The 14,823-nt window shown below is 41.1% G+C and overlaps 1 protein-coding gene across 1 annotated transcript in view; it reads right to left on the bottom strand.

The window, feature by feature from the left end:
* Nucleotides 1-8,603, bottom strand: part of RPGR (retinitis pigmentosa GTPase regulator) — a 54,446-nt gene extending 45,843 nt beyond the window's left edge. Inside the window, exons 1-4 of the mRNA XM_054973697.1 lie at nt 8,352-8,603; nt 6,457-6,582; nt 5,512-5,604; nt 1,007-1,069 (exon numbers count right to left, since the gene is read on the bottom strand). Coding sequence (XP_054829672.1) covers nt 1,007-1,069; nt 5,512-5,604; nt 6,457-6,582; nt 8,352-8,379 — 310 coding nt within the window. The 5' untranslated portion in view covers nt 8,380-8,603. The remainder of the gene's footprint in view (nt 1-1,006; nt 1,070-5,511; nt 5,605-6,456; nt 6,583-8,351) is intronic.
* Nucleotides 8,604-14,823: the final 6,220 nt, after the last annotated feature.

Here is a 14,823-nt window from a genome sequence, read left to right on the forward strand (position 1 = left end):
AAGGCCTTTTTCGGGGGTGGGGGCTGAAAAGAACTGTCCCTTTTTGGTGTGTGACCTTTTAAAGAACAGCATCCTCTCAGAGGAGGGAGAGATCAGTTGTGTAGGATTTCTAAGTCTCAAGTCTTCCTTTTTTCTAAATCTCCCCCCCCCCACTGTGTATCTTCGTCCTGAAACCATATTTACTCTAGAGTTCTGCCTGTAGTAATAAAGCTAATTTAGTTAAGAACACACAGCTTGGATTCTTACCCAGAAGCCTTGCTTCTTGCTCATTCTCTGAACATCAGCCTCCTCTTGGCTGCTTAAAAATGGAAGGGGCAGGTAACATGAGGTACAGAAAGGGAAGCCTCTGAACCCCACTTTATGGGGATTGGGGAGTTGTGAGGGGATTTCAGCTGAGCAGATTTTCAGCTGAGCAAAACATGACTTGTGTCCCAGCCTTCAAGCAGAGTTGTGTCTCTCTCACTCACTCCAGGGCCATTTACCTGAGTGGGGAGTGAGAGAGCCTTCTAGGGTGCTGAAAGGAAGTGTCACACCATCAAAGTTGGATGACAGGTTTACTAGCTGAAATCAAGGAAGACACAAAATTTTCTATCCATCAAATGTTCACTTGCACAGGATAAGCCACATACCTAGAAGTTTTGGGGAGTTAGCCATACTGAACAGAACATAGTGGCTACTGATAGCAAAATTTTATTCAAGATATATTTGGTGTATTCTGTTCTAGTAATAATAGTTGACAAATTCAGTGCATATTGGGGAGAGGTGTAGTTCTGCGGCCGGGCGTGAACTTTGCACACATAGTAGGACTGGGAAGGGCTGATCCCTGAAGAGCTGCTGTAAATAAAATATGGAATATTTTATGGCTAGATGGAATGGTTGGTTTTTAAAGCCTCTCCATTCCCAAAAGTTTATGGAATCACTTCAAATTCTCCCCCACCCACCGGCACCAATTCAAGGTCAAAATTAGCCATAGGGAAATGATGTATAAGCAATGTAAGTTACATACCTGTATAAATCAAAGTGTGGTTTCTCCCACAGGCAACCAATTTTACTTTTTCAGGTTTTAAAGCTATGAAGTGAAAACAATACCATTTAAAACTTACTCAATATGTTCAATAGCACTAATTTACAATAATTTATATAATCATCTACCAGTAACAAGATGGACAATTGCAGTTGATTGGGTCTTCTAGTCTAATTTTCATTTGAATAATCAAATGGCTCTCCCTCTTGGATACACACCTTAACATGATGAAGGGGTTTGAGTGTGTTAGTGAAGCTGAGAGCAACACTGACAGGAGTGCAGGCTTGGTAAAGTCTAAACTCCTGGAAGAGTCACTCAAGGTGGAATGGCCAAAGCTGAGACACCAGACTAAGATGCATCCACCCCATTCAGGAATGAGAACTGACTGTTCTGATGGTAACGAGAGTGGAGGAATTCTTGAAGGCTAGCTACTGAGCAGGAGCAGTAGTGGGAGGTGATACTACCAGATCTTTCACAGACATCGGCAGTGTCACTTCAGCTAACCCTGGTTAGCACTGAGTAGAAGAAGGCAATAGTAAACCACTTCTGCTAATTTCTTACCTTGAAAACCCTATGACGACAATCCAAAAGGAAAGAAGATATAGTGCTGGAAGATAGGACCCCAGGTCAGATGGCACTCAATTAAATATGAATAGCGCTATTCTTAATGATGGGACTGGATTAAATTCAAAAGAATATCCAGTTGTGGATGTGAATTGATGCAAAAGGACTATCTAAAATTGTGCAACATGCATAGTAGAAACATGGAATGTGAGAAGTATGAAGCCAGGTAAGCTATAAATCATAAAACAAGAAATGGAATGTTTAAACATTGGAATCCTGGGTGTGAGTGAACTAATGTGGACTGACTCAGGACATTTTCAGAGAAAACCTCAAAGTATTTTATTGCAGAAATGACAAGCTCAAAAGAAATGGTGTTGCTCTAATAGCGAAGAAAGGCCTAGTACAAATAGTCAAGAGCTACAACACAAAGTTTGACTGATTAATATCAACCAGACTTCATGGAAGGCCTGTTTAATAATAATAATAACATTCAATTTATATAGTACCCTTCAGGACAACTTAATACCCACTCAGAGCAGTTTACAAAGTATGTTATTATTATCCCCACAAAAAACATCCTGTGAAATGGGTAGGGCGGAAAGAGCTCCTAGAAGCTTTGACTGACACAAGGTCACCCAGCTAGCTTCAAATGGAGAAGTGGGGAATCAAACCTGGCTCTTCAGATTAGAGTCCCACGCTTTTAACCACAACACCAAACTGGCTCTCCAGTTAACATAACCATAATTCAAGTTTATGTTCCAACTACAGATGCTGAGGAGGAAGAAACTGAAAACTTTTATGCGAGTTTCCAAGAAGAAATTGATCATACACCTAAACAAGATATATGATAACCGTAGGTGACTGGAATGCAAAAGTAGGAGACAAAGCAGAATCAAACATTGCTGGAAAATTTGGACTAGGATCATGAAATGAAGCAGGAGAGCGATTCATAGAATTTTGTGAAACCAACAACCTGTTCATTGGAAATCACTAGGTGACCAATACAGGAACCAAATAAATTACATAACTGGAAGCAGAAGATGGGAGAAGCTCTATTCTCTTTGCTAAAACAAGACCATGAACAGATTGTGATACACATCATGAATTGCTAATACCAAAATTAGAATAAAGCTGAAAAGAAACACTAAAAAGAATTATAGTGCCAAAATATAATCTGAATAATATCCCTGAGGAATTTAAAGACCATATAAAGAACAGATTTGCAATACTAAGTTTAATTGAGTTATGATCTTGTGACCAGAAGAACTATGGGCTGATCAAGGAAGTATGTGCAAAGACTATACTTGTAGCCAAAAGAAAGGAGAAACCTAAATGGATAATTGAGGAAACTCTTAAAATTGCTAAAGACAGATGAGAAGCAAAAGCAAAAGGTGACAGAAATAGAGTCAGAATTATAAATGCAGCTTTTCAATAGCTTTCATGAAGAGACAAAGAAATCTATTAAAATAAACAGTACAAAGAAATAGAAGAGAACAACAAAAAAGGAAGAACAAGAGATCTGTTTCACAAGATCCAGGAAATCAAAAGGAAATTCAAGCCACGGCTCGGGATGCTGAAAGATCAACATGGAAACACAGTATCCAATCAGGACAAAATAAAGATGGAAACAATACACTGAAGAACTATACAGAAGAGATGATACCTTGGAAGAATGATACCTTGGAAGAAGAATCTTTTGACAAAGAACCAGAAATCTTAGACAGTGAAGGCTGAACTCAAAGCAATTGGGAGAAACAAAGCACCTGGAGTAGATAAAATACTAACAGAGATTTCAAGCTACAGAAAATTGAGTCCATCAAATTCTTAACAAGAATCTGTCAACAAATATGGAAAACAAAACAATGGCCCACAGACTGGAAATGCTCACTCTACATTCCAATTCCAAAAAAGAGGGATGCCAAAAAGTACAACTGTCAGCCTATTGCATTAATTTCCCATACAAGCACAGTGATGCTCAAAATTCTTTAGCAAAGACTCTTACTGTATATGCAATGAGAAATGCCAGATGTTCAAGCTGGATTCAGAAAAGGAAGAGGCACTAGAGATCACACTGCAAATTTACATGGGCTGATGGAACATACAAGGGAATTTCAGAAGAAAATGGCCTATGTAGTTTAAATTACAGCAAAACTTTTGACTGGGTGGATCATGAAAAGCCGTGTTAAAAGAAATGAGGATGCCACAACATTGTTTTGATGTGCAACCTGTACTCTAGACAACAGGCTACTGTTAGGACAGAAAATGGGGAAACGGGATGGTTTCCAATTGGTAAGGGTGTCAGACAAGGATGCATATTATCTCCCTATTTGGATTATATTCAGAAGAAGGAGGAGTGAAAACTGGTGGATGGAACATTAACAATTTAAGATATGCAGATAAAATCACATTACTGTCGGAAAACAGTAAAGACTTAAAACAACTACTGATGAAGGTTAAAGGAGAAAGCACCAAAGCAGGATTACAGCTGAACATCAAGAAGACAAAAGTAATGACTACTGAAGAATTACACAATTTTAAAGTTGACAATGAGGAAATCGAAACTGCTCAAGATTTTCTATTCCTTGGCTCAATCATCAACTAAAAGAGAAAATGCAAACAAGAAATCAGAAGAAGATTGAGGCTTGGAAAATCAGCTATAAGGGAACTAGAAAAGATCTTTAAAGATAAAGATGTCTCTCTGGGTACCAAAATCAAGCTAATTCAAACTATGGTATTTCCCATTACTATGTGTCAGACTATGGAATTCCAGTTATCTAGAGTTCGTCTCCCCCCTTCTGCAAGAAGCACAAAGTTTCTTGATTCCAAAAGGTTTATTGAAAGACAATGCTCAGGATACAGTTATCCATATTCCAAGGACTAGGAAAGTCTTGGCTGAACAAAAGCTTTGTTGAGAATGACACACAAAATGAAAGTAACAACACTTCAAACACCCATTCCCAGCCTCCCCCCTTAGTCCTGTCTAGAAGGCCTGGGAAGGCGAGGACGTCAAGGTCGGCCAGAACGGGTTGATAAGAATTCTTCGCTCCCATGGATATATGCGGCTTGGGCAGCACCTGGCCTGGAGGGAGAGAACTAAACAACTACAGATTATAACATAAGAACATGGCGTAGCTTTGGCTTGCAAACTGACTAGTAAACTGACACTCTGACATTATGTATGGATGTGAACGTTGGACAATGAAGAAAGCTGACATAAAGAAAATTGATTCATTTGAAATGTGGTGCTGGAAGAGAGTTTTGCGGAACCATGGATGGCCAAAAACAGAAATAAGTGGGTACTAGATCAAATCAAGCCTGAATTCTCCCTAGAAGCTAACATGACAAAACTGAGGATATTGTAGTTTGCTCACATTGTGAGAAGACAAGATTGTTTGGAAAAGTCAATAATGCTAGGAAAGTGGAGGACAGTAAGAAAAAAGGAAGACCCAAAATGAGATGGCTTGACTCAATAAAGGAAGCCATAGCTTCCAGTTTGCAACATCTGAGCAAGTCTGTTAATGATAGAATGTTTTGGAGATCTTTCATTCATAGGGTTGCCATAGGTTGGAGGCAACTTGATGGCACACCATACACAATCAAATGGCTCATTACATTTTTCCTGCACTGCCTCTGAAAACAGAGTTGCTGTGTTGTTCAGGTGTTCACTGCTAGAAAACAAACCAAGACTTAAATTTTTCCACATCTCCATCTTTGAGTTAAAATTGCAGGATGCATTTTCTGGAATATATCTTCAGAAAGACCTTTCTAGACATAGCAAAAAGATCACAGATTGCCAAAAACCTTATCTTAATGCAATGTAAGATTATAAAAGGCTTTTCGGTACCTCTGGAAATCCAGAGTGACATTCAGCAACATTTTTTCAACTGAATATTTTTTTAAATGCCAGATAATACAACACAAACCTTTTACACAGGTTGGCTTGTTGATGGTGTCCTTTGTTCCCAAGCCCAGTTGTCCCCAGTTGTTGCTTCCAAACATATAAAGTTTACCATTTCCTACAAAATGCAAACATCATAGAAAATAATTCCCCCACAACTCATTTCTTTTAAAAATACCCCAGTATAATGAAGTTACTTTTGCTGGACATTTGCTTTGCTAAGAAAACCACATATGTATGTCAAACAGGAAGACGTATTTCTGAGTTTACTGCACCTGAGCAATTTCTCTGCTTTTGACATTAATCTAACACAGTAGACATAGGACTGAGGATTTCCACTTATAGAAGGGTGCGTATGTGTGACTGCAGACCTCACACTTGCCCCTCAAAGCTACTCTTGGGCTCTCTCATCCCCTAACAGCAACAATTTGAAGGGCTTTGGGGGGGGGTCAGCTGAAAGAGGGAGACAAGGAAGTTGTACTCTGCTGGCAGATACTCTTCCTTCAGTTTAAATTTTCAGCAGGATCCAAACCATTGGGCCTACCTTAATTTATCAGACAACATAGCACATCTCAGAGTAGCTTCAGATGTTACTCAGAAGCGGTACTGTACGTCTCCTGTTCCTTCTGGTTTGTTACTTCCTGCGTATCTTGCAGAGATAGAACTTACACATCTCCTCCATGGACGTATGCATGAGTTCTACATGCATTCAGAATTTATATTTTTACATTTTCACTTTGCTCACACAAGAAGCACAAGTTATTCACGCTTCATCCATAACATCACTACTCCTGTGCAACATCTAATGCTACCCTCAGGACTGGTCTGTAAATGTACTCAGGATAACAGACTTTAATGCTTCTCATTTCAGGAAAAAATATTACAAACTTTCAGTAGTGCTTCTAAAAGGCAGCAGCAAAACCACAACTCCAGACTCTGGATATGGGAAAACAAGTTCCTTAACACCAACCTGTTACAACAGAAGTATGTTCATCTCCACATGATATATGTAAAGTCTTGTCATTTTTAAACCAAAACTTGCTAGGAACATTTTCTGCAAATTTGCTTTTTCCAAATGTGAATATAGCACCTGATTCTAAAAGAAAGGAAATCGGTTAAATGTTAGTATGATGAATTCCGCTTCACCTAGTAATCCAACTCTTCTGTTTGCTACTCAACACGTCCAAAAGTCTTGAGGTTTGTACTGTCTCCCTGTGTTCTAAGCTCTACTATAAAGAGGTAGACATTATTTTGTTTTATTTAAAATGCCATCAATTTATATGATAGTATCACTTGACAAAAATATTGCCTGGTAAGTGGACTTTTGTTTGCTTTTCAAATTCAAAATAAAAATAGAACAAAATATATTAAAACGTGTCCTTTCTAAATAAAAACAAACTTAAAAAAATATCCTGAGAGCAGGTCAAAATAAAAGTGAAAACCAGATACCACTTACGTTTACACTTGAATTCAAAGAGGCTTTCCAAATTGGATTTGAGAGACACACACACTGTAAAGGATGACAGGCTCCAAATCTGATCACTCTTCCTCACTCATCTGTAAAGATACATTTGCTCTAAAAATAGCCCCCTAAATAGCAGGACTATCAGCTTGTGGAATAAGCACCACCTCAAACTGCTTTTCTTAAAACCTATAAAATGCCTTTGGTAATATGAATTTCACACACAGTGCTTCCCAACTAGAAACAAAACAGAGTTGATTTTACTTGCAACTATTTAAGAGTAGCTTGCAAAATCTTCTATAGGAGTTTTTTTTTTAATTTCCAGAAGGGAAAAAATGTAAAAAGCTTCCTTCTGCTTACCTTTTTGCATAGCTTTTTCTAAATAAAACCTCCACGTTTGCTACAGAACAATAATAACCTGTCTACTTAACCCCAAGTCAGATAAACTTGAAAAGATGATTTGCCCTACACAGTTCAACTGATCCAAGCATCTTATGAACACACTGTCTCCTATGTTCAATTTACAGCTGGCAGTTCCTACCTGCTCTGCCCAGGTTCTTAGGAAGAGTAAGCGAAGCTGCGGACTCTCGAGAAATGCTACTTAAAACTAACACAGATAGTTCCGACTTCCCACTTGCAAGAGCATGTGCACACACATACTCATATACCAGCCAGCCAATTTACAATGACAATCCTAGAGGCACAAAAAAGTTGTTCAATCCTGTAGTCATGGTTTGCAAAAAGCAGCCGCTACAAACACAGCAAGACAAGCATGCTGAGAGAAAGCACAAACACCCGCATGTAGTCGTAGGTGTAGTACGCAACGAAACTTAAACCAACAGAGATTAAAAGTGTTAAAAACGCATACACAACTATTCCACTAACTTATTGCCTAATAGGAAAATAAAACAGGAGCTCAGTGGCACTTTAAAAACTATCAAAAGTCTTAACTTTTTGCGAGTCAAATGTATGAAGTCATCTGATGAAATGAACTCTGACTCAGGAAAACTTTTTATTGGAACGATTTTTTATTAGTTTTTAAGGTGCAGCTTGCCCCCACTTTTACTTTCCTGCTGCAGACTCAGGCAGCTACTCCTCTGGAATTGCCAGGTACAGTTTTAAAAACTAGAAATACAGAACTTGGCAGTAAACCCCACCCAAATCAATGGGGCTTACTTCCAAGTAAGCCTAGGTAGGCTCCAGACGCAAGTCCCCTGAGCCTGAAGCAGATCCACTGGTTCTCCCCATCCATGCCCAGTTAGACGGATCAGGAGGCAAAGGAAGATAAAGGCAGGCACGAGCAGATGGAAGTTCCGCCACCCGCTGGCATCGCAAGAAAGGCAGAAGAACGCGGCAGAGGGTCGCCGACCCCAACCCCCTGCATCACTGGAAGGGGGACTCACCGGGCACCTGCTCTTCGGCCTCCCCCATGACAAGGGGGAGGAGGAGGCAAGAACCGAGGAGGCAGACGGAGGCGGGAGCCGCTCAGATCCCGGAAGTAAACAAACCTGCCACTGGCAACAGCGGCTAGCTCGATCATAGAGACCTGCTTACATGCCGTCGGTACAGAACACCACCTCCAAGAACCATAGAGATCAAGAAAAAAAACCCAAAAACTGGAACAGGAAGGCGCGGCACAGCAAGGGGCGGCTCTCAAGGGGGACTTCCTGCTTAAAGTGAAGACGCGCGTCCCCAGGCAAGTCCGTTGACGTCCTGTTTGCGTTTTGGAGAGAGCGTGGTATAGAAAAAATACCAAATAAGCAAACAGGAATTGAAGTAAAAAGGGAGGAGTCCGGATTTGAGCTTTGTTGTTGTTGCAGACCGTTGGCATAATCCCACCCTCTGCTTTAAAACGATGCTGTTTTTTTTAGCAGAGCAAGATTCCGGTCCAGTGGCACTTGAGAGAACGACTAGATTTCCGGGGTGTGCGCTTTTGGAACCCGAATCTTGCTCTTCTACTACAAACCAACACAACTATCCAACTGAAACAATTTTCTAGCAGGATTCATCTTTTTTTAAGGATCGGGCAATAAAGCCTCGGTCCCGGTCCTGGTCCTGTTTCATCTTCATCATTGCATTCAGTTTATATACTGCCCTTCAGGACAACTTAATGCCCGCTCAGAGAAGTTTACAAACTGTGTTACTATCCTCACAACCATAGCTGCCCCCGCTCCCAACCAGGGACACATGAGGGATTCAGTTATAGAATGGCAGCTGAAGCACAGGCCTGCTCACTTGTGCTGTTGTAGTGGTATATTACATTTTAGATTATTCTTTGGGCCTTTGTTCTTGTTTGCTAGTATGTATTTGTGTGTTTATTAAGAATTTAAAATTAAAAAGTCATGGTTTATATAAACAATTTACAAATAAATGTTACAGAAGAATTAAAACACTCTGAAGGAATGTATGATTTTGAAAATCAGACTCTCAGGAGGCAAGATTTACTCACTAACAGCGATATATGCCCCAAAGAATGCAAGAGAAAAATTTTATGAAAATGTTTTCCAATCCATTTTAGATTTTCAAGAAGGAGAGAGAATGATCTTTGGACACATGAAAGGGGTAATGGATCTAAAAAAAAGATAGGTGGGGGGGGGAAAGAAGGCAAACTTCCTCAAAATGTATTTAATTATATGGAAATGTTATAATTGGAAGATGCTTGGAGGAAAAAAAATTCCAAATACAAGAGACTATACTTTCTTTGAGAGACACCAAACATATTCAAGGATTGATATATGCTGGATATCAAAAACGTTAGTTATTAATCTAGAGAGTGCAAAGATACAACCCAAAACCTTTGCAGATCACAATCAGTTAGTAGTTACTTGACAACAAAACAGAGGCAGAAGGGGAAGATGGAAATTAAATCATAATATTTTATTACAACAAGGCATAGAAAAATGGTTGCTACTTTCATATAATTTTTACTGTTTACAATATCATTGCTTATTATATGTTTACTCTTTTCCTTTTGATGTAATTATAATTGTGATATTGTTACTTTATTTTTTCTGTTCTGTTTATATTTATAGAAAAAAAATTTTATAAAAAGAAAGAATTTATACACTGTCTTAAAATACCTGTGGCTATTACCCACACAAAGTAGCTTAGTCCTTAAAACCCTAGAAGGCTCCACCCACTTTCAATGTAGGAACTGTCAGACTGCAATGCCTCTGTTGGGCTCAACATACTTGCTTGGCTCCAGTTTAGATTTGGGGAATATTAGGAGCTGACACTGTCCCTTCCCTTGACTGAGAACAGTTATTTTTTCATGGTAGTGAGGCGGGGGGGGGGGGGCTGCTTCAGCCACTCCTAAGCCCTACTTTCAATTTCCATTTCATTTTTAAATGGTGATGTGGTATCTATTGAAGAAAAGGACAATACTAAAATGGCAGCCCAGATGCTGTCTCTGAAGCAATGAGAAAGCCCATCTACATGAACAAGATCGGGGGTGGGAATGGGGAATGCAGATCACAGGCCTTTTTAAAATTTCTTTTTGCCCCATGTGCAGCCCAAGAGAGAAAGAACATTGGCAATGAATGTGCACTCTGTATATGTTCATGCTCTTCATTTTACTGTTACCTAAAATGGTGTAGTACAGTTTCAAACGGGCAACCAACCAGGTAATGCTTAGAGAAGAAATTAATAACAAAAACAACATTTGATTTATATACCACCCTTCAGGACAACTTAATGCCCACTCAGAGCAATTTAGAAAGTGCGTTATTATCATCCCCACAACAATCACCCTGTGAGGTGGGTGGGACTGAGAGAGCTCTGGGAGAGCTGTGACTGACCCAAGGTCACCCAGCTTGCTTCAAGCAGAGGAGTGGGGAATCAAACCCAGTTCTCCAGATTAGAGTCCTGCTGCTCTTATCCACTGCACCAAACTGAAAAACACAGTTGAGTAGCACTTTCAAAACTACAGCAAATGTGATTTGGGAATTATTTTGGTAGATAGGTATTTTGTTCTACTTCACACCTGTGATTTTCTCCATTTGCTGAAGTGGATGCTGAACCAGTTCCTTTTTAAAGTTAATTAATGACCCCAGCAAGCCTGTTAAGCATTTTTATTAAAATGTCTATATACTCTGAAGAGTTGGCCAAGTAGCCAATAGATGTGTATTAACAATTGTTCGCTACCTAGGCAGCTACAGCTAACATGAATTGGTTTCAAGCATATAATAGTATTATTGCACTGTGGCTTATTTTGCATGGCGGTTATTTGGATAAAAAGCTATAAAACTGTCTGAGGTAGGCAGCCCCCTCCACCCTGGACTGCAGCTGCAGCGGGCCCCGGGGAAGCAGGGAGACCAGCAGGAAGTCCCGATACAGCAGCCAGGCCAGAGGTGGCAGCCAGAGCAGACATGGCCCCAATGGCCACAACCCGAAGCTGAGTGGCCGGGGAGGAAGAGGCTGCCAGGGCAGACACAGTGCCAGCTGCAGCCCAAAGAGAAGTGGCAGAGGCCCCCAAGGCATACCTTCCTCTTATCACATGGGGTAGAGGGAAGGGAAGCTGGAGGTAGGGTGGAACCAGGAGGGGGTGGAGAAAACCAGCAGGGCTGCCCCATAAAAGCAAACTATGCAGGGAGGCCAGTGAGGAGTAGCTGGTGGAACAGGCGAGAGAAGGGAAGAGAGAGAGTGAGTGTGGACAGAGAGTGACAAGCTCGGGTGCCCAAAGACCTGTTGTTCCAGCGGGGGAGAGAGAGGGAAGTGGGTGCTGTAAACCCCCTCCTTTCCCCATTTCTGAGGCCCATCCTGAGCCAGCTCAAGAGTGAGGCCAGCCTGGCGAGAGCACCCCATTCTGGTTCCGACAACCGTGAAGGGGAACCCCACAGAAACACTTAAGCAAATTTGAAAAGCTATTTCAAAAAGTTAGAGGCTGCAGGTATTCTACCCTGCCTGCATAACCAAGGCAAGCCTGTCCCAGCTGACGTTCGCGCATATTTGCCAAGGACCTAAATATAACATCTAGTGTGTACAGGTCAGGATATTCAGTCTACATTCAAGATTCTTTTTTATTTTATTTCAAAATAAAATAACCACCACGTTTATTTCGAAATTATTTTTGATTTGATTTGATTTGATTTGATTTGATTTGATTTGATTTGATTTGATTTGATTTGATTTGATTTGATTTGATTTGATTTGATTTATACCCCGCCCTCCCCAGGGCTGCTCACAACATTCATAATTTAAAATAAAATAATATAGTATATATATATCATTTGGAAATGTGCTTGTACTCATTTATAGGATATGAGTTTGAAGTGAGAAGAAGATTGCTACTACTCGGAACCCTGTACGTTGCTCAGAAATTGAGTACACAGGACTGTGTGCAGCCTGGCATGCTACACTTTTTAAACAAGAGATTTCTAGTTTATGGCTGTTTATCTGTTTCTCTGTGTCAGATTAAATTCCAGTACAGGCTTTGTGGGAATGTCTATCAACATATAACTACCACCCCCAAGATATTCACCAGTTTTCTTTTTAATTTTGTCTAAATATGTTCTTTTTTTTTTTTGCTGTTCTTTTAACTACCTAAAAGTTTTTCTTCCTTTTTTTTTTTTTTTAGCTTTTCTGGCAAATCATAAAATCTGAAATATATTGCTTTAAACCTTGCCCCTAGCTAAGATTACTTGGTCTGAAAAGAGACCTATTTTTGGTAAATTTTCCTCTGCTCCAAGGGAGTTCTATTCCAACAGTCTGAACCACTAAGAGAATTGTTTGAGAAGAGGCCGTGATTACTTCTAAGTACTGCAAGAAAGGGGGGCAATTAGTTGGCCTGTTGGATTTGTTTACATGGATTCCTTTGACTTTGCTGTACCCATGGAGGATTCTAATAGGGATGGAAGCAAATGTCGGGCAGCATTTAGCTAAAAGAAGAGTCAGCCAGTGATTAACTTGACATGGACTGCAAAAAAGCATAGGGCTTTGATGGCACTTGATAACGTGGACTCAAGCAGCCAGAAAAGCTAGAGTAAATGTGTTAATCCTTAAAGTGTGACAGGATTCTTTTAATTTTAATCAGAAACCCCTTCTGAACAGGCCAGATTCACCACTTCAGTTTCCATATTGCAGCATTTTGTCATGACTAGACATGTGCACGAACCAAAAAACTTTAACAAACCAGCGGTTCGCGGTTCGGTGCTGACAACGATCCCGAGATTGCGAACCGCAACGAACATTTTCCATTGCCGAACCGGTTCACGGTTCGTTGAGCGCGGAACGGCCCCCGGGGCACTTAGAGAGCCCATATTCCTGGGGAGTGTTTTGCAAGCTCTCCTACAGCCATCACCCAAGTTTGGACAAGATTGCAAAAGGGATCTTGGAGTTATACCCTCTCCAATCCAAGGCCCCCAGGAAACTCCCACAAAAATCCAAGCTCAGTTATACTGTCAGTCTCTCTCCCCAAAGGCTAGCAAGTGGCAAGCAAGAGCTCTGTCCCACTCCACTGCTCGCTGAAAGTGAAACCCAGCCTGGGAGCCCACAGCTATTTATAAGCACAGGTCCCATTGAGCAACGCAGGAGGTCTGTGTTTGGCCGTCAGAGCTGCCTATCAGGGTTTGCAGGGATGAGATTGAGATTGAAGTGCCCATGACTACAGAACACTCCCTTCCCCCTCCCTCCCCTGAGTGTCTTCTCCCAACTTGTAACTGCTTTGCAGCTCTGTGGTTGGAAGGAAGACCTGCCAATCAAGGTAAGCTGGGCTTCCATTCGGGTTTCCAGGGCGACAGAAGGAGCGCAGACAGAGTTCAGGCATTCCCCCGGCTCCGTTGCCAGGGGAATTGATTGGTGGCACCTGACTGTCTGTCTTCCCAAACCACGGCCGAACGCACTGAACCAGGCGTCTCCCGAACGCTGGTTCGTTCACCATGGACAATCACAAACCGCCGGATCGCGATCGCCAATTTTGTGGGTTTTTGAAGTTCGTAATGCAGTTCGTGCCCATCTCTAGTCATGACCATCTGCACTCGATTGGCCACCATGGGTAGTCACTCTGGCTACTATGTAGATTTCAGTGGAATTCCTGGGAGCACTTATACGCCGACTTTTTAAAAAAATCAATTTTCCAGTCTGTTGTTTCCCTGTGCACACTCTTCATCACATCTTTTTACATTCAACCATGTTCTATTCCCCCACCCACCGTCTGCCAGCCCACTTCATTGTTATTGACCACTGGTGTATATCCAGCTACTCCCTCCCCCTCCTTTCCATTCCTCCCCTCTCCTCTTTCCTCTCCATTTTCCTTTCAACTCATTTTTGAAATTATTTTTTAATCCAGCATATGATCAATGCACCGATGAGTTGAAAGGGAGAAATCCTGGGATTAAATTGATCCAGCATTCCAGCAATACATTGATTCATCACGTGTGTAAAAGAAAAAAAGAAAAGGGCTGGCACTGTGACGTCACCAATGGCTGCATCAGTGACAAAAGTGCCAGCACTCATCAATCCTGACGCATTTTGTTACAGTACAGAATAAAAAAATGGCACCACCCTGACCAAACATGAGAGGTACGAAAGGGCCCAGACAAGCTCATTATCCCAGAAGTCAAGCCTTTTGGCCTCTGTCTAATGGGGAAGAAAGTGCTTGCTGCTTGCTAGCAGTTTCTTGTGCATGAACATCCGGAGAGTGGCACAAAGGGATCCTTCAAGAGCTCAGTTGTTTCTTGAAATCATTTGCAGCTCTTTTAAGAGTTTAGCCAGGGCTCAGTTTTAGAAGCTGTTTTGTTTGAATGGGCTCTGTGATGTTCCCTTTTGCTTGTAAGTCATGAAGAGGGAACTCAGATTTCTGAGAGCCAAGCCACAAGTGATGAATTACACTTGCCTGGCAAGTGAACAGATTCACGTGTATTCCTCCCTGTTCACTTG

Source organism: Eublepharis macularius, chromosome 3 (assembly GCF_028583425.1).
Source record: "Eublepharis macularius isolate TG4126 chromosome 3, MPM_Emac_v1.0, whole genome shotgun sequence".
Classification (NCBI taxonomy): domain Eukaryota; kingdom Metazoa; phylum Chordata; class Lepidosauria; order Squamata; family Eublepharidae; genus Eublepharis; species Eublepharis macularius.